This window comes from Myxocyprinus asiaticus, chromosome 50, assembly GCF_019703515.2.
Source record: "Myxocyprinus asiaticus isolate MX2 ecotype Aquarium Trade chromosome 50, UBuf_Myxa_2, whole genome shotgun sequence".
Lineage (NCBI taxonomy): Eukaryota > Metazoa > Chordata > Actinopteri > Cypriniformes > Catostomidae > Myxocyprinus > Myxocyprinus asiaticus.
The window spans coordinates 21,473,776-21,494,577 of NC_059393.1; the positions used below are offsets into that span (position 1 = coordinate 21,473,776).

A 20,802-nucleotide genomic window follows, 5' to 3' on the forward strand; every position below is an offset into this window, starting at 1 on the left:
CGAGCGTATTTCACGGCCATTCGTAAGAATCAATTTACTCAATGATTTTACGAACATTTGTTTCGCTTGAATCCTTTCAAATGAACATTTACACAAATTAGCTCTGTTTGACTAACAAAGTTTTATGAACAATGTGCCTTATTAATGAAATGCAAGCAGAACAAATGTGTGTAAATCATTAGTAAAACGATTCTTGCATAAATGATACTATTAATATCAAGGGGAAAAATTTACGTAGAAATTTGTTCTGCTCATGTTTCACGAATAAGCCCCGCTCAGATTATTACAATTTACACAATGTTCAAAGTCACAATGTTGTTTTAATAATTTACGCAAAAATGAGTGGTAAAAATTACGGAAAAATGGTTTTGCTTGAATTTTTATGAACCGTTTAAACGATTTTACACGTTCATTCTACTCAAATTCTACAATTTAGACTAATTTGTTCTTCTGAAGTTTTATGAATGATTTACATAAATTAATTCAGCTCGAGTTGATGCTAGAATTTGTTCTGCTTGAATTCTTATGAACGGTTTAACAAACAATTTACACCAACCCTTTCTACTCACTCATCATTTAGACAAATTGGTTCTGCTTGACTTCTTACAAAGTTGTACGAATTAATTTGTACGAATGATTTACGCTAATTGGATCCATGAACAATTTACGCAAATTTCAGCTTTTTACGAAGGGGTTAACAAACAATTTAAACAAACCCGTTCTGCTCAAATTCTCACCACTTACACAAATTTGTTCTGCTTGACCTCTTAAGTTTTACAAATGATTTACACAAATTTATTCAGTTTGGATTCTTAAGAAAGGTTTGACCAATTTCTGCAAAAATTAGTTCTGCTTGAAATCTAACGACTGGTTTAACAAACGGTTTTATGCTAATTCGTTCAGCTTGAATTCTTTCAATTTACATATTTCTTATGCTTGACTTCTTATGAATGTTTTATGAACAATTTACGCAAATGTGTTCCACTCAAATTCTTGCGAATGGTTTTTATGAACAATTTACGCAAAAATTAGCTCTGCTTAAACTATTTATACAAATTCGTTCTGCACAAATTTTTACGAATGTTTTATTAAAACAAATTTGAATTCTGCTTGAATTCATAGGAATGGTTTATTGAAAAATGTACAGAAATTCGCTCTGCTCACATTTCATTAACGAGGCCCATTATTTGTATGCGTGTTGTCGCCACACCAGACCCTTCTCATTGGGGAACACACTGTGTTCGGAAACATTCCTGACTAGGTTAATGTCCCTGAGTGAGCTATCGTAATGAAGAACTAGAAGTCAGAAAGAGTAAAGTAAAAAGAAATGAGGCAAAAAAATAAAATAAAAAAAATAATAAAATGAATAAATACAAGCCATTGCGATAGTGCTTTTGGACAGAACTGCCGTTAAATATATGTTCTTCTATATACATTTCTTTAAAAAGTGGTGCTCTATTTTTGATACAGCAAGATACGTTTAGTCCCGACAATGAAAATCTACATTCCTGTAAAATTAGGCTTGAAAGTAGATCTACTGAGACAAGACCGAGGACTGCTCAGATATAGCTTTACATTTCAATATACGATAACAGCCTCCATGCGCAGCTCTTTCCTTAATGGATAGAGGGCGTGACCAATATGCCCATATCAAAACAGCCAATCACACGTTAGTGTCCTGTAGCAAGGGCTCTTTGGCCTCTCCGGGTGGGTGGGGACTGTGCGGGTGCCCGTGAGGTGACATGTGCTTCTTCCAGCTGCCCGCACGAGCACCCATATGAGGGTGCTCGGGGATGAAAAGGGCCACCAGGAGCGCAAGGAGCACAGAACATGCGCCAAAGAGGAACGGCGGTCCAGGAATTATTGCACTCTGTTGGGGTGAACCATGACAGGGGAAAACGGTTAGGATGTTGGAATGAGTTGGAATACATTTAGTGGTAATCAACATTATGCCACAAATGCTGTCAATTAAACTTGTATTTAAGCCAGAATATTCCTTTAATCACTTTGCTATAATGGAAAAAATAATTTAACCCTTAAAAGCAAACATAAATTGTCATTAAATCACAAATCAATATAGTTCCATTAATTGCATTGATTTGCAATGGCTGACCTGTTGGTGGTGATCGTGGTGGTGCTGTACGTCTGGTCCTTTCTCTGGAACCTGGTCCAACTCGACATGAAAGATGTAGAAGATGAAACCATAGAGGGCCGGACCGAGGCCGTTACACAACCCGCGGATTCCTGTGACCATACCCTGACCCACACCTCCAGAAACGAGAAAGCACATTAGTGGTCACATATCAGACTTAAAGGTGCTATATGTAATATTTTTACTGTACTAAATCATAAAATGACCATAATATGTCATTAGAGAATTAGGAAACATGCTAAGTTGAAATACTGGCTTCTCCGATAACAATGCTACAGCCAGTATATTCTACTTTGAAGTTTCAATTCCGGGCCGGAATTTCTGTTTATGTTTTGGCCTCTGTGATCCCGCCCACTGCCCACTCACCAATAGTATTTCAACACCGCTGGGTTGCCAGATTTGAACAAGTTTGCAGGCAAACAACACCACTTGCTGCAGCCATGGAAGCCAGCAAACGAACTGGATCAGAGATAACAGATTCCACCCGACCTAAAAAGCCTCGCCATCCGTCTAAAAACCACCATGACCAGAGGCGTAGTAAAACAAGGATAAATATTGGAGATGCCTTTGGAAGATGGAGACAGCTTAAAGCCCAGAAGTCCTTTAAAATGGATGCGGAGTTGGCTAATTTGCGTGTCAACGTTCTGGCAACCTGCATGAGCATCGAGTCTGGGGCGGGGCAGACAACTCTCAAATATTTTGAATTTGGACTGCAGTACCCATTTCAAACGCTTGATGTCAATCTTACATATAGCACCTTTAAAGAGCAACAATGCATCTGTAACTTTGATTAAACAAAATACCTTGCTGATCAGGATTGGCGTTGCGGGAAATCAGGGCGCTCACAGCAGGAAAAGTGATACTGGACATGGCGGCAACAGCTCCAGCTGCCCACATCATCCTAGAAAGTTAAAATGCACAGAACATTCAATTAGTAAACAGTCATTCCATATTTACATTACTCTTAAAGAAACACTACATCCTAAAATAAAAATTGTGGCCACCATTTGCATGAATATGCCAATTTTCATAAGACTTGTAATGGATTTACGATAGGTTCGTGTGAGGAACAGTCCAAAATTTACCGAACAGACCGAATTTTGGAAAACATAAAATCAAAATTTACCATTCAGATAGAGGTGAATTCTGTAAAATCTAATTAAACAGATTTCAAACCACATATGGATGTGTCACGCAAGTTTGCTGACGCTTTTTTATCCAATGCAATTTACAGAACACCGTTACTACACAGTAACAATGTGTTAAGGGGCCGTTTAGACAGACGTCTTCGACTATTGCGCTGCATCTTGCGGTCTTTTCAGCATCTTGCGCATAAGTGCCACGTTTTTAAGATGCAGTGTCAAGTTAAAAACTTTTGAAAGAATATTCCGGGATCAATACAAGTTAATCTCAATCAACAGCATTTGTGGCATAATGTTGATTACCACAAAAAAAAAAATTACAACTCATCCGTCCTTTTCTTTCAAAAAATAAAACATCGAGGTTACAGTGAGGCACTTAAAATGGAAGTTAATTGGGCCACTTTTTTGGAGGGTTTAAACAGAAATGTGAAGCTTATAATTGTATAAATGCACTTACATTAATTCTTCTGTTAAATCTTGTGTATTATTTGAGCTGTACAGTTGTTTAAATAGTCATTTTTACAGTCATTTTGGGGTTTTACAGTTTGTTGACATCATCATTAGGGATGTGCAAAACGTCAATTCCAAAATCGACTAGTCGATGGGTTATGTTGACGGTTAGTCGAGTACTCGGTCAATAAAGCCCTGTATAATTAGGCTGGAGTAATTATCACAAGACACCAATCAGATGTGTGTTTTTTTTTTTTCCCCTTTATCACCCAATTTGGAATGCCCAATTCCCAATGTGCTTTTAAGTCCTCGTGGTCACGTAGTGATTTGCCTCAATCTGGGTGTTGGAGGATGAATCCCAGCTGGCTCCACGTCTGAGACCAACAACCCACGCATCTTATCATGTGGCTTGTTGAGCACGTTGCCACGGAGACATAGCACGTGTGGAGGCTTCACGCCATCCACCGCGGCATCCACGCTCAACTCACCATGTGCCCCACTGAGAAGGAACCACTTTATAGCGACCACGAGGAGGTTACCCCATGTGACACTACCCTCCCTAGAAACCAGGCCAATTTGGTTGCTTAGGAGACCTGGCTGGAGTCACTCAGCACGCCCTGGGATTCGAACTAGCGAACTCCAGGGGTGGTAGCCAGCGTCTTTTACCACTGAGCTAACCAGGCCCCTAGATGCGTTTCTTAATAATAGGCTATAGACGCCAAGCATATCACCTCAATAGGATAACAGATAGGCTATTCAAGAAATAAGCTTAAGAACTATAACCTTTGTGTGCACAAAACCGTCAAAGTCGTCAAAACAGAGATTTACAGATTATGTATGAAACAACGGGAACATTGCTCTGAGCCGTAAAGTGCGATAGTAAAATACTGATGTGGCACATTGTTTGCTGTAGCTGTGTTTTCACTATTAAATGCTGGTTTTGCCAACACCTTTTGTTGTTCGTGTCTTCATTATATAACAAGTAAAATTCATAAATTTGAATATAAACAAAGTAAAAACAATAGAACTAATAATAACACACAGAATGCCCATAACAGCGTGTGGGTAACATTATGCATCGCTGCTCGTAAAATAAAGTCTAGATCAGTGGTTCTCAACCAGGGGGCCGGGACCCACTAGGGGGCCTCAGCACACTTCCAAGGGGGCCTCAAGATGGCTTAAAATTAATTTAAAATAAGAAATATTAAAATAATCAGCCCATCTGGCACCAACAATCATCCATGCGATTATCTAGTCAGCCAATTGTGTGGCAGCAGTGCAGTGCATAAAATCATGCAGATACAGGTCAGGAGCTTCAGTTAATGTTCACATCAACCATCAGAATAGGGAAAAAATTTGATCTCAGTCATTTGGGCTGTGGCATGATTGTTGGTGCCAGACGGGCTGATTTGAGTATTTCTGTAATACTGGGATTTTCACACACAACAGTCTCTAGAATTTACTCTGAATGGTGCCAAAAATAAAAAACATCCAGTGAGCGGCAGTTCTGTGGATGGAAACACCTTGTTGATGAGAGAGGTCAACAGAGAATGGCCAGACTGGTTTGAACTGACAATGTCTACAGTAACTCAGATAACCACCCTGTACAATTGTGGTTGGACTCCGAGATGAGGGTTGGCGCTCTTTTGGCGGCACGAGGGGGACCTACACAATATTAGGCAGGTGGTTTTAATGTTGTGGCTGATCGGTGTATATCTTCAGCTCTGTAGGTTGGCAAAGTGTGTTTGAGTAGTATTCCTCACCAAAAAAAACCAAAAAACTAATTGATCGTTTGGCGGTTTTCACTTCTGCAACACCAGATGAAGATTCTGCCCCTGACTTTGAGCTCACATCCTCGACATTCTGAGCATTATTGACATTATCTTGACATTATTTTGCAAATATTGCATTGTACAACATCAGTTCCCACTTTTGAGAAACTTGTCCATGCAGCGCTTATTTTCCGCGACTCAAGCTAACAGTTTAGCGCATGTAGCAAAAAACGTGAGGTGGCTACCATTGGATTTATGAAAATAATGTTTATACTATAGACTACTTATACTAATTGTAATGGTATTTGTGATTAAAACAAGTATTTAAACTACAATAATTCTAATATTAACACGCTGTCTTAAAGTAATACAATTTTAAAAAGTAAAAACCTTTTAATTATTTGTTATTGTTTAAAAATGACTAGTCGTCATCACTAATCAACTAGTCAGTTGTTGAACGATTAGTCGACCATTCTTGCACATCCCTAATCGTCATGGCAACGAAGTTGTAAAATTGGCTATAAATGTACACAGAAAAGTTCTGTAAATGATTTATGACACTAAAATCATGTTTACATGCATACTGTTTATGTTTTGTGGCAAAAAATTTAAACAGCGTGTATTTTAATGTAAAACAATTGGCCCCCATTCTTTTCCATTGTAAGTGCCTCACTGTAACCTGGATTTCTGCTTTTTTAAAGAAAATGGGGACGAGTCGAAATCAACATTTTGCCACAAATGCTGTCAATTGAGCTTAACTTGTATTGAATCCGGAATATTCCTTTAAGCTCAGTTGACAGCATTTCTGGCATAATGTTGATTACCACAAAAATTTATTTCAACTCGTTTCTCCTTTTCTTTAATAAAAACAAAAATCCAGGTTACAGTGAGGCACTTATAATGGAAGTGAAGTGTTAGAGCAGGAACAGAATCAGGAAACAACTCGGGTCACCCATGATGCTGCCGCACCATATGTTCTAACTACAATTTTGTAAAAAGCAGACCCTTCAAGGCCCCTGCATTTTGTACTTTTCGCTGTGCTATATCTAGCTTGTTTCAGTGTGAGAATGCGTTCGGTCTGAATGGCCCCTTGCAGGGCTTGTAGCCTTTCTAGTTTAAACCTAAACTTTTCAGGAGACCAACCAAGATCTTTAATGCGCTAAGCCAGACCACCCATCCTTGATTAAATATCTTTTATTTTATGGTTTTAAAAATTGCAGCCATTCATTGAAATCTTACCATGGCTCCGATCCGAACCCATACCAGGCGAGCTGCAGAATCTGAAATCCCAGACCCAGCAGGATTGTGTTCTTGTTCCCGATGGAACGCATGAGTAAACTTAATACTACAGTCTGTAGGTGAAGAGAAAGAAATTAAAATGTATCCCTTTACAATGTTATACAAGTATGAATCTACTTGGAGAAAATTACAGACCTGTGCAACAATTGACAGCAATCCTAAAACAGCAATGAAAGCTGCAACACTTTCAGGTGAGAATCCCATTATCTGAAAAACAGGTCAGAACAATTTATTCTTATTTATTCAATTTATAGTTCTGTTTGTTTGTAAGATTTCAACTTACATAAAGCAACAAAACAGATTTGACCAATTCTAACGGAGTTAAAGATTAACCACAGAGATAAACTAATGTAACTGACTAGGACAGGCGTCGGTACCTGTTGCAGATACAGGAAGAAGCTGGAGTATTGTCCAGCCTCAGGCAGATAAGACAGGAACACTGTTATACAGATAAGCAGAACCGTTGAGTCCTGACCCACTTTCCTCAGAGACTGCAGAGAGAGAACACACTTATGAATGCATGCACTACAATCTACCACATGTCTTATGCATATCCCAAAAAGATTTTTGATGGAAAGTCAAGTCCACATTAGAGGTTAAATGATAGTGGATTTTGCCGATAACTAAGGTAGTGGAATAAGCCAATGATCGATCTCCAAAATAGGGCATAGTTTTTTCAGAACGGGGCGGGGTACTCCAAAAGGGGGTTGTGCCAACTCCAAAAGGGGGCAACACCTCCACAGCAGTTACAGAAATACTCAAACCAGCCCATCTGGCACCAACAATCATGCCACACTCCAAATCACTGAGATCACATTTTTTTCCCATTCTGATGTTGATGTGAACATTAACTGAAGCTCCTGACCCATATCTGCATGATTTTATGCACTGCTGCCACATGATTGGCTGATTAGATAATCGCATGGATGATTGTTGGTGCCAGATGGGCTGGTTTGAGTATTTCTGTAATTGCTGATCTCCTGGGATTTTTACACACAAGTTTCTAGAATTTACTCAGAATGGTGCCAAAAACAAAAATCATCCAGTGAGCGGCAGTCCTGTGGACAGAAATGCCTTGTTGATGAGAGAGGTCAACAGAGAATGACCAGACTGGTTCGAAATGACAAAGTCTACAGTAACTCAGATAACCACTCTGTACAATTGTGGTGAGAAGAATATAATCTCAGAATGCTATTCTGAGATGCGGGTTGGCGATGTTTGGCGGCACGAGGGGCATCTACACAATATTAGGCAGGTGGTTTTAATGTTGTGGCTGATCGGTGTGTGTATATATATATATATATATATATACACAGGTGCTGGTCATATAATTAGAATATCATCAAAAAGTTGATTTATTTCACTAATTCCATTCAAAAAGTGAAACTTGTATATTATATTCATTCATTACACACAGACTGATATATTTCAAATGTTTATTTCTTTTAATTTTGATGATTATAACTGACAACTAAGGAAAATCCCAAATTCAGTATCTCAGAAAATTAGAATATTACTTAAGACCAATACAAAGAAAGGATTTTTAGAAATCTTGGCCAACTGAAAAGTATGAACATGAAAAGTATGAGCATGTACAGTACTCAATACTTAGTTGGGGCTCCTTTTGCCTGAATTACTGCAGCAATGCGGCGTGGCATGGAGTCGATCAGTCTGTGGCACTGCTCAGGTGTTATGAGAGCCCAGGTTGCTCTGATAGTGGCCTTCAGCTCTTCTGCATTGTTGGGTCTGGCATATCGCATCTTCCTCTTCACAATACCCCATAGATTTTCTATGGGGTTAAGGTCAGGCGAGTTTGCTGGCCAATTAAGAACAGGGATACCATGGTCCTTAAACCAGATACTGGTTGCTTTGGCACTGTGTGCAGGTGCCAAGTCCCGTTGGAAAATGAAATCTGCATCTCCATAAAGTTGGTCAGCAGCAGGAAGCATGAAGTGCTCTAAAACTTCCTGGTATACGGCTGCGTTGACCTTGGACCTCAGAAAACACAGTGGACCAACAACAGCAGATGACATGGCACCCCAAACCATCACTGACTGTGGAAACTTTACACTGGACCTCAAGCAACGTGGATTGTGTGCCTCTCCTCTCTTCCTCCAGACTCTGGGACCCTGATTTCCAAAGGAAATGCAAAATTTACTTTCATCAGAGAACATAACTTTGGACCACTCAGCAGCAGTCCAGTCCTTTTTGTTTTTAGCCCAGGCGAGACGCTTCAGACGCTGTCTGTTGTTCAAGAGTGGCTTGACACAAGGAATGCGACAGCTGAAACCCATGTCTTGCATATGTCTGTGCGTAGTGGTTCTCCCCCACATTTTTGAATGGGTTTTGTTTCACAATCCTCTCCAGGGTGCGGTTATCCCTATTGCTTGTACACTTTTTTCTACCACATCTTTTCCTTCCCTTCGCCTCTCTATTAATGTGCTTGGACACAGAGCTCTGTGAACAGCCAGCCTCTTTTGCAATGACCTTTTGTGTCTTGCCCTCCTTGTGCAACGTGTCAATGGTCGTCTTTTGGACAACTGTCAAGTCAGCAGTCTTCCCCATGATTGTGTAGTGTACAGAACTAGACTGAGAGACCATTTAAAGGCCTTTGCAGGTGTTTTGAGTTAATTAGCTGATTAGAGTGTGGCACCAGGTGTCTTCAATATTGAACCTTTTCACAATATTCTAATTTTCTGAGATACTGAATTTGGGATTTTCCTTAGTTGTCAGTTATAATCATCAAAATTAAAAGAAATAAACATTTGAAATATATCAGTCTGTGTGTAATGAATGAATATAATATACAAGTTTCACTTTTTGAATGGAATTAGTGAAATAAATCAACTTTTTGATGATATTCTAATTATATGACCAGCACCTGTGTATATATATATATATATATATATACACACACACACACACACACATACACATACAGTTGAAGTCATTCAAACGAATTTTTTAACAACTCCACAGATTTAATATTAGCAAACTATAGTTTTGGCAAGTCGTTTAAGACATCTACTTTGTGCATGACATGAGTAATTTTTCCAACAATTGTTTACAGACAGATTGTTTCACTTTTAATTGACTATCACAATTCCAGTGGGTCAGAAGTTTACATACACTAAGTTAACTGTGCCTTTAAGCAGCTTGGAAAATTCCAGAAAATGATGTCAAGCCTTTCGACAATTAGCTTTTGATAGGAGGTGTACTGAATTGGAGGTGTACTTGTGGATGTATTTTAAGGTCTACCTTCAAAATCAGTGCCTCTTTGCTTGACATCATGGGAAAATCCAAAGAAATCAGCCTCAGAATAAAAATTGTGGACCTCCACAAGTCTGGTTCATCCTTGGAAGCAATTTCCAAACACCTGAAGGTACCACGTTCATCTGTACAAACAATAGTACGCAAGTATAAACACCATGGGACCACGCAGCCATCATACTGCTCAGGAAGGAGATGCATTCTGTCTCCAAGAGATGAACATATTTTGGTGCGAAAAGTGCAAATCAATCCCAGAACAACAGCAAAGGACCTTGTGAAGATGCTGGAGGAAACAGGTAGACAAGTATCTATATCCACAGTAAAACGAGTCCTATATTGACATAACCTGAAAGGTTGCTTAGCAAGGAAGAAGCCACTGCTCCAAAACTGCCATAAAAAAGCCAGACTACAGTTTGCAAGTGCACATGGGGACAAAGATCTTACTTTTGGAGAAATGTCCTCTGGTCTAATGAAACAAACATTTTTACTGTTTGGCCATAATGACCATCGTTATGTTTGGAGGAAAAAGGGTGAGGCTTGCAAGTCGAAGAAAACCATCTCAACTGTGAAGCATGATGCTGCCACCCCCATGTTGTGGGGGTGCTTTGCTGCAGTAGGTGCTGGTGCACTTCACAAAATAGATGGCATCATGAGGAAGAAAAATTATGTGGCTATATCGAAGCAACATCTCAAGACATCAGCCAGGAAGTTAAAGCTCGGTCGCAAATGGGTCTTCCAAATGGACAAATACCCCAAGCATATCTCCAAAGTTGTGGCAAAATGGCTTAAGGACAACAAAGTCAAGGTATTGGAGTGGCCATCAAAAAGCCCTGACCTGAATCTGATAGAAAATTTGTGGGCAGAACTGAAAAAGCGTGTGTGAGCAAGGCGGCCTACAAACCTGACTCAGTTACACCAGTTCTGTCTGGAGGAATGGGACAAATTTCCAGCAACTTATTGTGAGAAGCTTGTGGAAGGCTACCCAAAACGTTTGACCCAAGTTAAACAGTTTAAAGGCAATGCTACCAAATACTAACAAAGTGTATGTTAAGTTCTGACCCACTGGGAATGTGATGAAAGAAATAAAAGCTGAAATAAATCACTCTCTCTACTATTATTCTGACATTTCACATTCTTAAATAGTGATCCTAACTGACCTAAGACAGGTAATGCTTTCTACGATTAAATGTCAGGAATTGTGAAAAACTGGTGTATGTATGTAAACTTCTGATTTCAACTGTATATATAGTAGGTGATGCAGCTTTTAAAACTCCATGATGTCAACACTTCATGCTGTCAAGCAAGAAATAGTTGTAAAAATGCTTCCCTACAGAAAACCACACAGGACATGAGCAAAGTGTTGCATCGGTTTAATTGTGCTAAAGTTTCTGTGCTAATCTCTCTTTTTATAATAAACATATAATGTTTCCAACACCTGTTCTGAAGCTACAGTTTCATCCGGCAGCATCTGCAACTTCCGTAATGTGACGTATTTCTGGATGAAACGGAATATTCAGCAGAAATAAAATGAAGGGTGGTACTTGAATTTATCCACTGGGATTTGACTGGATTGTGAAGAATAGACTGTGATATCATTGGTTAATATTTTTCCCTTCCCATAAGGCCTTGCTTTCATCAGCAAGTATAAAAGTCATTTGAGGCAGAAAATTGTTATATTTCAATTAAATATTCTTTAAAAAATAACATGCATTGATGAATCGTACACTGTGAGACTAGCAACATTTCTTAAGCAAATAAGGGTCAGTTTTGCTTTCACTGGTTTTTAAATACACAAAACAAACTTCAGGAATATTTGCTTAATAAATTACATTTTAATGAAAATTTGTGTCCTCTTTTTATTTTGTAGTAACCATTGTAAAAGCAAAAAGGCACTCGAAGCAATGCTATATTGTGAATATTGTGCACTGCGCATCGTGCCTAAAGGCCGAAACATACTCTTAAGCAAGTATGTGAACGCACACCATTCTTGCTACGTAAGCTTGATTTCATGCATAGTTGCGTTTCAAAATGAGTCAGAACGCAATTCATACCACAGATACGCATTGCATTCTCAACGTTACCACAAGGGGTGCTATGATGACATTAGTGTGAACTGTCCACTTCTATGGTGAGTTTTCTCTTTCAAGTCAATTACATTCATGGCGTGGCAACAATGAAGACAATACTGCTACACAAGTTAAAGTCAAAATATTTATAGCAACTTATCTGAATAATAACATCCAGTTTAATGGCACAGATTTTCGAAGGTACTGTAACTCTATCGCCCCCTTGAGGACTGAGGTGTGTTCTCGCCACCATAATGTAAGAACACGCTGGCAATGCGTTGGTTGGTCGCAAACTGGTCGTGCACTAGTGTAGAGTATGTTTCGGCACTTTACAACACTCTGTAGCCATTTATACATTTGCAATACAGCATTCTAAACGTATTCATTTAAATAAAACAAGAACAAAAATTTTTGCATCCTGTTGTTGACCGAGTTTTATAATCCCAATCTATCTTCAAACCATCTTGAAAAGCTCAAATCTACTCACAGCAAAGGGGTCTGCTTGTTCCCATGATATTGGGGCACCCCAGGACGCTGGTCTCATTTTCTCAGGAAGCGATTCAGGCACAGCCACTAGGATAAAGCAAATGTCCAGCATAGCGATGGCTGAAGCCAGAACCACAACCAGACTGTCTCCATAGACCTGACTTAGATATGCGCCGATTGCCGGGCTTATCACGAGACTCGCTGCAAACGTAGCCGAAACCTTTTGGAGGGAAGACAGAAATGTAAACATCATTTAGCAAGATGATGATACTGTAGAGTTGACTGTAATCTCAGATTGGATCTACATACCATGCCATATGCCATACTGCGCTCATGTTCTTGGGTGATGTCGGCCACGTAGGCAAAAATAACCGAAAAGGTAACTGCAAACACTCCAGATACAGAGATAACCGCAAAGTACCACCTGAAACACAAGAGGAACACCGCGCACTTGTAAACAGCCTTAAATTATTGCTAGCATATTATTTAAACTGTGCAAACTACTGATAAACAGCAGCTATATTGATTAATTAGATCATATTTGGGCTTTATAAGATGTGAGAAAATCTTCAGACAGCCGCCTTCTGAACATTAAAAAAAGAAGAATGCGCCATACCATGGGCTTATCTTCATTAAAGGAATAGGAGCACATGTGAAGAACACAGTGAGTAAAAGAAATGACTTTCTCCCCCACACGTCAGAGAGAGCACCAATCAGAGGAGCACTTAAAAATGACAGAAGACCCTGCAAACAAAACCACGCAGGCATTAAGATCAAAAGATTATAGAGAATAATCAACAGAATAATTATGAGTAGAATAAGAACATACCTTGACTCCCTGAATCAAGCCATTCATGAGAAACGTGTGCTTTGGGAATGTTTCATGAAGAGCCTACGGATACATGAGATGCAAAATAGCTTCAGTGACATTCATGCGAGTTAAATTGAACTTTTGTACTTTAATATATATGATTATATACGTAAATACATCTCAATAATTACAGATTTCTTTAAGTTCTAAACAGACCTTCTTTAAACAAAAGCAAGCAATTTTCTGTTTCATTTACCTACTTTCTCATCTTGGCCCTTTCAAATGAATTAAAATGTTTAGAGTAAACATGACATGGTATTCGCAACCCATTTCACACGTTATGTAACTTATTTCCGTGTGAAACAGGATATTCAATGGGAAAAAATATGGCAGAACTTGCATGGGTGCATTTGATAGCAAATTAGAGTCAAGGGAGGGGTCACATTTTTTCGATGTTTCATGGGTGGAGCAAATTATTACAAAGAAATCCGTAAGAAATCCTAATGTACATAATATTCGAAATTCTCTGATTATTCTCTGCTCTCAACTTCAAAACATAAACAGGCATGCGCATAAGACTTGCGTAAATTGGATAAGTAAACACTTTTACTGGGTAAACTCCAGTAATGCAGAGTGCTGATTGGTTTTTGCTTAAACCGTTAAAAAGAAAAATCGTTTAAAGTTCATACTAATCTCGCAACATTGCCCCTTGTGGCAACATTGAGAGTGCAACATGTACTTGTGTTGTGTCATCAACTGCGGTCTGACACATTTTGGAATGCAACTATGCACAATATCAAGCTAACATAGCTAGAAGTTTATGCATATACTTTCGTAGAGTATGTTTCAGCCTTTAGGCATGATGCGCAGCGCAATATTTACAATATAGCACTGCTTCAAGTGCTGAGTTACTTTCAAAAGTCGGTGCCATTGAACTGGATATCTTATTGTTTTGGTAAGTTGCTATAAATATACTGACTTTAACTTACTCGCTCAGGAATATTGTCTTCAAACCGATGTTTCGCCATGAATGTAGTTCACTTGAAAGAGAAAACTCACTGCGGAAGCAGACAGTTTGCGCTAATCTTGCTATAACGCCCCTTGTGGTAACATTGAGAATGCAACGCTTGTGTTACGTTTTGAATTTCTGTCTGACATTTTGGAATGTAACTACACACAAAATTGAAGTTGCGTAGCTAGAAACGTCCGTGCTTACGCAATTGCGTAGAATGTGTTTCGGCACGATGCGCAGCGCAATATTTACATATGGCATTGCATCGAGTGCTGGGTTACCTTCAAAAGTCAGTGCCATTGAACTGGATGTGTTATTCTGGTAAGTTGCTATAAATATACTGACTTTAACTTACTCTCAGGAACATTCTTTTCAAACCAATACTTTACCATGATAATGGTTCACTTGTCAGATAAACTCACTGTTGAAGTGGACAGTTCACACTAATCTCGCTGTAGCACCCCTTGTGGTAACATTGAGATTGCAATGCGCACTTGTGTTGTGAATTGCTGTCTGACATTCTGGAACACAACTACGCACAAAATTTGAGCTTGCAGGATAGAAGCATCCGAGTTCACGTACTTGCGTAGAATATGTTTCAGCCTTTAGGCAGGATTCGCAGCGCAATATTTACATATAGCGTTACATCGAATGATGAATTACCTTCAAAAGTCAGTGCCATTGAACTGGATGTGTTATTCTGGTAAGTTGCTATAAATATATTGACTCTAACATACTTGCTCAGCAATGTTTTCTTCAAACTGTTGCTCCACCACAAAAATAGTTCACTTGAAAGAGAAAACTCACTGTCGAAGCGGACAGCTCACACTAATCTTGCTATAGCACCCCTTGTGGTAACATTGAGAATGCAATGCTTGTGTTATGTTTTCAATTGCTGTCTGACATTTTGGAACATAACTATGCACAAAATCGAGATTGTGTAGCTATAAACGTCTGCGCTTTCGTAATTGTGTAGAAAATGTTTCAGCCTTCAGGCACGATGCGCAGCGTACTATTTACAATACAGCATTGCATCGAGTGCCGAGTTACCTTCAAAAGTCTGTGCCATTGAACTGGATGTGTTATTCTGGTAAGTTGCTATAAATATATTGACTCTAACATACTTGCTCAGCAATGTTTTCTTCAAACTATTGCTCCGCCACAAAACTAGTTCACTTGAAAGAGAAAACTCACTGTAGATGCAGACAGTTCACACTGATCTTGCTATAGTGCCCCTTGTGGCAACGTTGAAAATGCAACACATACTCATGAATTGCGCAACGTCGCACAAAATCTATTTTGCATAGCTAGAGGCGTTTGCGTACATGCGTTAAGAAAGTTTTGGCCTTCAGGCGTTAACATGACCTTACGCATTGTTGCTTTATTAACCATAATCGGTGTAAGAACATGCAAGCTAACGCCTCACTGATTAATCTTCGGAATTAAGTACACCATTTAATTGCACACAATAAGACCAGGAACACATATTAAGAAAATAGGGGCGATTTTGATTTCATGTTGAAATTAAACTAGGGATGCACCGATACCACTTTTTCTCTTCCGATCCAATTCCGATATCTGAAATCTCAGTATTGGCCGATACCGATCCGATAGCAGTGTTGTTGTTTTTTTGCATAATCAGTTTAGAATATCTTTACATTATTTTGTGGAACTAATTGGGGGTAGTCTGTAATATGAAAAGAAACACAAACCTCTCCTGCACCTTTAACTTTAAAACCTTTGGGCTTTTATTTTGACATTCTGAACTCTCCAGGAAGTCCTGTAAGTGGTATGTAGGTGAGTTCACAGTAGTTTAATTTGCTTATTCAAATTCTGGTAAAATGTTCGGTTCTAAATGCATATTATAAGTGAACTGTGAAGGCTAAAAATAGCCGCGAGTGCATCACCAGCCTGTGTGTGAGTTTGTCAACAGAGCAGCAACATTCACAAACGCGCTAGCACTGCGCATACTATATATTTACATATTAAACACAGCCTTTTGTGATTCACAGAGCTATTGCACATCTTCAAGTGGCTTTGAATGAAATGCACGAGTCATATAAACTGCTTTAATGATGTTTTTATGGTTCTTTTATGTCATTTTTGGAGCTTGACAGCAACGAACATTACTAACACACAGTATCGGATTTGGATCGGGCTCGTCGGACCGATACCCGATCCATCTAAAAGCTTCAGTATCGGAGCCGATACCGATCCAGGTATCGGATCGGTGCATCACTACTTTAAACGGTGGCACAAAATGAGACAAAACCAGAACTTACTCCCAAAGTAGGTGCTGTCAGTAAACCCCAAGCAAAGAACTCCAGAAATATGACAATGACAGCATGATAAACGCTCGGAGACCCAAACCCTTGAGGCTACAGAGAAACAAAAATAACAATAGAGAATATGTAGCTTATTATTAGGAAGAATGACCACTGTTAACCACATAAACAGCATGTGTGAAGAAACCAGTAATTAAAAACACATTCTTTTTACTTAGGTCTAGATCTGACAACACATAAGACACTAAGAAATAACATGATTAGGGGTGTTTGCAGCCTAATTCTTAATTTCAGGAAATATACACTGGTGGCCAAAAGTTTGGAATAATGTACAGATTTTGCTGTTTCGGAAGGAAATTGGTACTTTAATTCACCAAAGTGGCATTCAACTGATCACAAAGTATAGTCAGGACATTACTGATGTAAAAAACAGCACCATCACTATTTGAAAAAAATAGAACTTCAGAACTTCTTAAACTACTTCAAAGAGTTCTCATCAAAAAATCCTCCACGTGCAGCAATGACAGCTTTGCAGATCCTTGGCATTCTAGCTGTCAGTTTGTCCAGATACTCAGGTGACATTTCACCCCACACTTCCTGTAGCACTTGCCATAGATGTGGCTGTCTTGTCGGGCACTTCTCACACACCTTACAGTCTAGCTGATCCCACAAAAGCTCAATGGGGTTAAGATCCATAACACTCTTTTCCAATTATCTGTTGTCCAATGTCTGTGTTTCTTTGCCCACTCTAACCTTTTCTTTTTGTTTTTCTGTTTCAAAAGTGGCTTTTTCTTTGCAATTCTTCCCATAAGGCCTGCACCCCTGAGTCTTCTCTTTACTGTTGTACATGAAACTGGTGTTGAGCGGGTAGAATTCAATGAAGCTGTCAGCTGAGGACATGTGAGGCGTCTATTTCTCAAACTAGAGACTCTGATGTACTTATCCTCTTGTTTAGTTGTACATCTGGCCTTCCACATCTCTTTCTGTCCTTGTTAGAGACAGTTGTCCTTTGTCTTTGAAGACTGTAGTGTACACCTTTGTATGAAATCTTCAATTTTTTGGCAATTTCAAGCATTGTATAGCCTTCATTCCTCAAAACAATGATTGACTGAGGAGTTTCTAGAGAAAGCTGTTTCTTTTTTGCCATTTTTGACCTAATATTGACCTTAAGACATGCCAGTCTATTGCATTCTGTGGCGACTCAAAAACAAACACAAAGACAATGTTAAGCTTCATTTAACGATCCAAACAGCTTTCAACTGTGTTTGATATAATGGCAAGTGATTTTCTAGTACCAAATTAGCAATTTAGCATGATTACTCAAGGATAAGGTGTTGGAGTGATGGCTGCTGTCTAGATTTGATCAAAAATGACTTTTTTCAAATAGTGATGGTGCTGTTTTTTACATCAGTAATGTCCTGACTATACTTTGTGATCAGTTGAATGCCACTTTGGTGAATTAAAGTACCAATTTCCTTCCGAAACAGCAAAATCTGTACATTATTCCAAACTTTTGGCAACCAGTGTGTATATATAATATAGACACTTTTGTTATTTATATATTCATCAGGCCAGATTTCAAATCCACTAAAGTGTATAACATGATTATAAACAGGAGAACATGCGGATATAACAGCTATGAGTAATGACAGAATTTAAGTTGAACATCCTTAAACCCCTCTAAAATAATAAGACATTAAAAAATATACAGAAAAGTAAAGTATATAGTGATTGTGCACTTTTTAATGGTTAAATAGGTGATAATCTGCTGGTATTTACATTCATGTATGACAGATATTTAGTTGCATCTATCAACTCGTCTATAAATGTAAGATAAGGGAATCTGTGCATTAAAACATCGTCATACATGTATATAAATATCATTTCTGTGGTTAACTTAAATTATTTATTTTATTTACTAACAAAAACAGACAGATATGACGTCGCACGTCTGTAAACTCGCCTTATGTGTGTTTAGAGCACCGTTGCTTTCAAACATCAAACTAATAAGTCTGTATATTCCCTTTTTAACACGTACGTGTGTTTGTTAGTGTTTATGTGGTTAAATTCAGCAGACACTCACCGTTCCTCCATCCTTGATGATGATTTTTTTCGCCAGTAACAAACTGCGATTCACTCGCTTCTTCTTTTTCTGGGTCATATTATCATCCTAGTTCATCACACTAGGTTAAAAAGTCGTTGATTTGAATGTAAACGCATGTGGATGAGTGCGGAGCGGGATGTGAAGGAGGGAAGAGGGGGGAATTGTACGAATTCTGGACTGCTTTTCGTCCATTCAGTTTCGCATCATGTACACAGTCGCCATCTTCCCGAAGAGAGATGCATGGTGTGCGCGATGACGTCAGCATCATTCGATTCCGGTAGGCCACGCCCCCACACAATACACACACGTGATCGAAAAATGTAAATACACGTAAAAGAAGCATTAAGTAAAAGAAAGTAGGAAATAAAAGGGAAGGTATACATTCAAACGTTTGTCTGGAGTTATAAGATTTACGGGTTCCATCCAGTATTATAGTCCCTCACCATAGCAATAGTATATTATAAACTCATTTGCAATCTTTTAAAGGGAAAGTTCACCCAAAACTGAAAATCATCTCATTATTTATTCACCCTCCTGCCATGTCAGATGTGTATGACTTTCTTTATTCTGCAGAACACAAATTAAGATTTTTAGAAGAATATTTCAGCTCTGTAGGTCCATACAATGCAAGTGAATGGTGATCAAAATTTGTAAGGTCATAAAGGCAGTATAAAAGACCCCAGTGGTTTAATCCAAGAGATTCTGAAGCAATCTAATTGTTTTTAGGTGAGAACAGGCCAAAATATAACTCCTTTTTTACTATAAATCTTGATAACTGCAGTCTCCATGGTGATCATGATTTCAAACTCAATTACACTTCCTAGTGCTTGACACAAATGTGCTAGAAAGTGTAATCAAGCTTGAAACCATGATCGCCAAGTAGACTGCTGATGTCAAGATTTAAAGTGAAAGGGGGGCCTGAGTAGCTCAGCAAGTAAAGACGCTGACTACCACACCTGGTGTTGCAAGTTCAAATCCAGGGCATGCTGAGTGAGTCCAGTCAGGCTTCCTAAGCAACCAGTTGGCCCGGTTGCTAGGGTCGGTAAAGTCACGTTGGGTTAACCTCCTTGTGGTTGCTATAATGTGGTTCTTGCTCTCAGTGGGGCACGTGGTGAGTCGTGTGTGGATGCTGCGGAGAATAGCGTGAAGCCTCCACACGTGCCATGTCTCCATGGCAACGCGCTCAACAAGCCATGTGATGAGATGCACAGATTGACGTCTCAGACACAGAGGCAACTGAGATTTGTCCTCCGCCACCCGGACTGAGGCAAGTCACTACGCCACCACGAGGACTTAGAGTGCATTGGGAATTGGGCATTCCAAATTAGGGAGGAAAAAAAAGATTTAAAGTGAAAAGGAGTGATATTATGGTCTGTTCTCATCCAAAATCAATTGGATCCCTTCAGAAGACATGGTTTAAACCACTGGAGTCCTCTGGATTACTTATGTGCTTTTTTGAGCTTCAAAGTTTTGGTCACCATTCACTTGCATTGTCTGGACCTACAGAGCAGAAATATTCTAAAAAATCGTAATTTGTGTTCCGCAGAAGAAAGTCATACATATCTGGGATGGCATGAGGGTGAGTAAATGATAAGAGAATTTTAATTTTTGAGTGAACTATCCCTTTAAGCTTAAATTGTGCATTTCCTAAGATTTTATTGGATAATTTTTATATGCTTTATTAATATTATTCAGTGTTATTACAAGTTATTTATGTGCAGTCTAAATGTAAACCACAAATGCAAAATAATTTGTAATAACTGATTTTATTTTGCAATAAACAAAAGCAGTTCTGCAGCACCATGCACACAGGAATATGAATTCAGTCCCAATGAAGAATACCTTCAAGTTGAAGATTCAGAAATATTGACAGATCATTGGCGACTCACTGTTCTTTACAACATATTCATATTTACAAGCTAAAACTAGAGATAGACCGATGATCAGTTTGAC

The 20,802-nt window shown here is 38.8% G+C and overlaps 1 protein-coding gene across 1 annotated transcript; it reads right to left on the bottom strand.

Moving 5' to 3' along the window:
* Positions 1 to 831: 831 nt before the first annotated feature.
* Positions 832 to 19,077, bottom strand: mfsd14a1 (major facilitator superfamily domain containing 14A 1). The gene is made up of 12 exons (XM_051695476.1): positions 18,829 to 19,077; positions 16,743 to 16,838; positions 13,467 to 13,529; positions 13,254 to 13,381; positions 12,947 to 13,061; positions 12,639 to 12,857; positions 7,193 to 7,306; positions 6,951 to 7,022; positions 6,756 to 6,868; positions 2,956 to 3,053; positions 2,114 to 2,268; positions 832 to 1,870 (listed from the first exon to the last, which is right to left on the bottom strand). Exons 1-12 carry the CDS (start codon positions 18,904 to 18,906, stop codon positions 1,664 to 1,666), a joined length of 1,458 nt encoding a protein of 485 aa, XP_051551436.1. The 5' UTR covers positions 18,907 to 19,077; the 3' UTR covers positions 832 to 1,663.
* Between the last annotated feature and the right edge of the window lie 1,725 nt (positions 19,078 to 20,802).

Coding starts and splice junctions, on each gene's coding strand:
- mfsd14a1 (XM_051695476.1), bottom strand. CDS start 18,906: ATGACCCAGAAAAAGAAGAAGCGAGTGAATCGCAGTTTGTTACTGGCG. Junction 12,858..12,946: donor GCAGTATGGCATATGGCATG/GTATGTAGATCC, acceptor TCCCTCCAAAAG/GTTTCGGCTACGTTTGCAGC. Junction 3,054..6,755: donor GGGTTCGGATCGGAGCCATG/GTAAGATTTCAA, acceptor TTAACTTTCTAG/GATGATGTGGGCAGCTGGAG.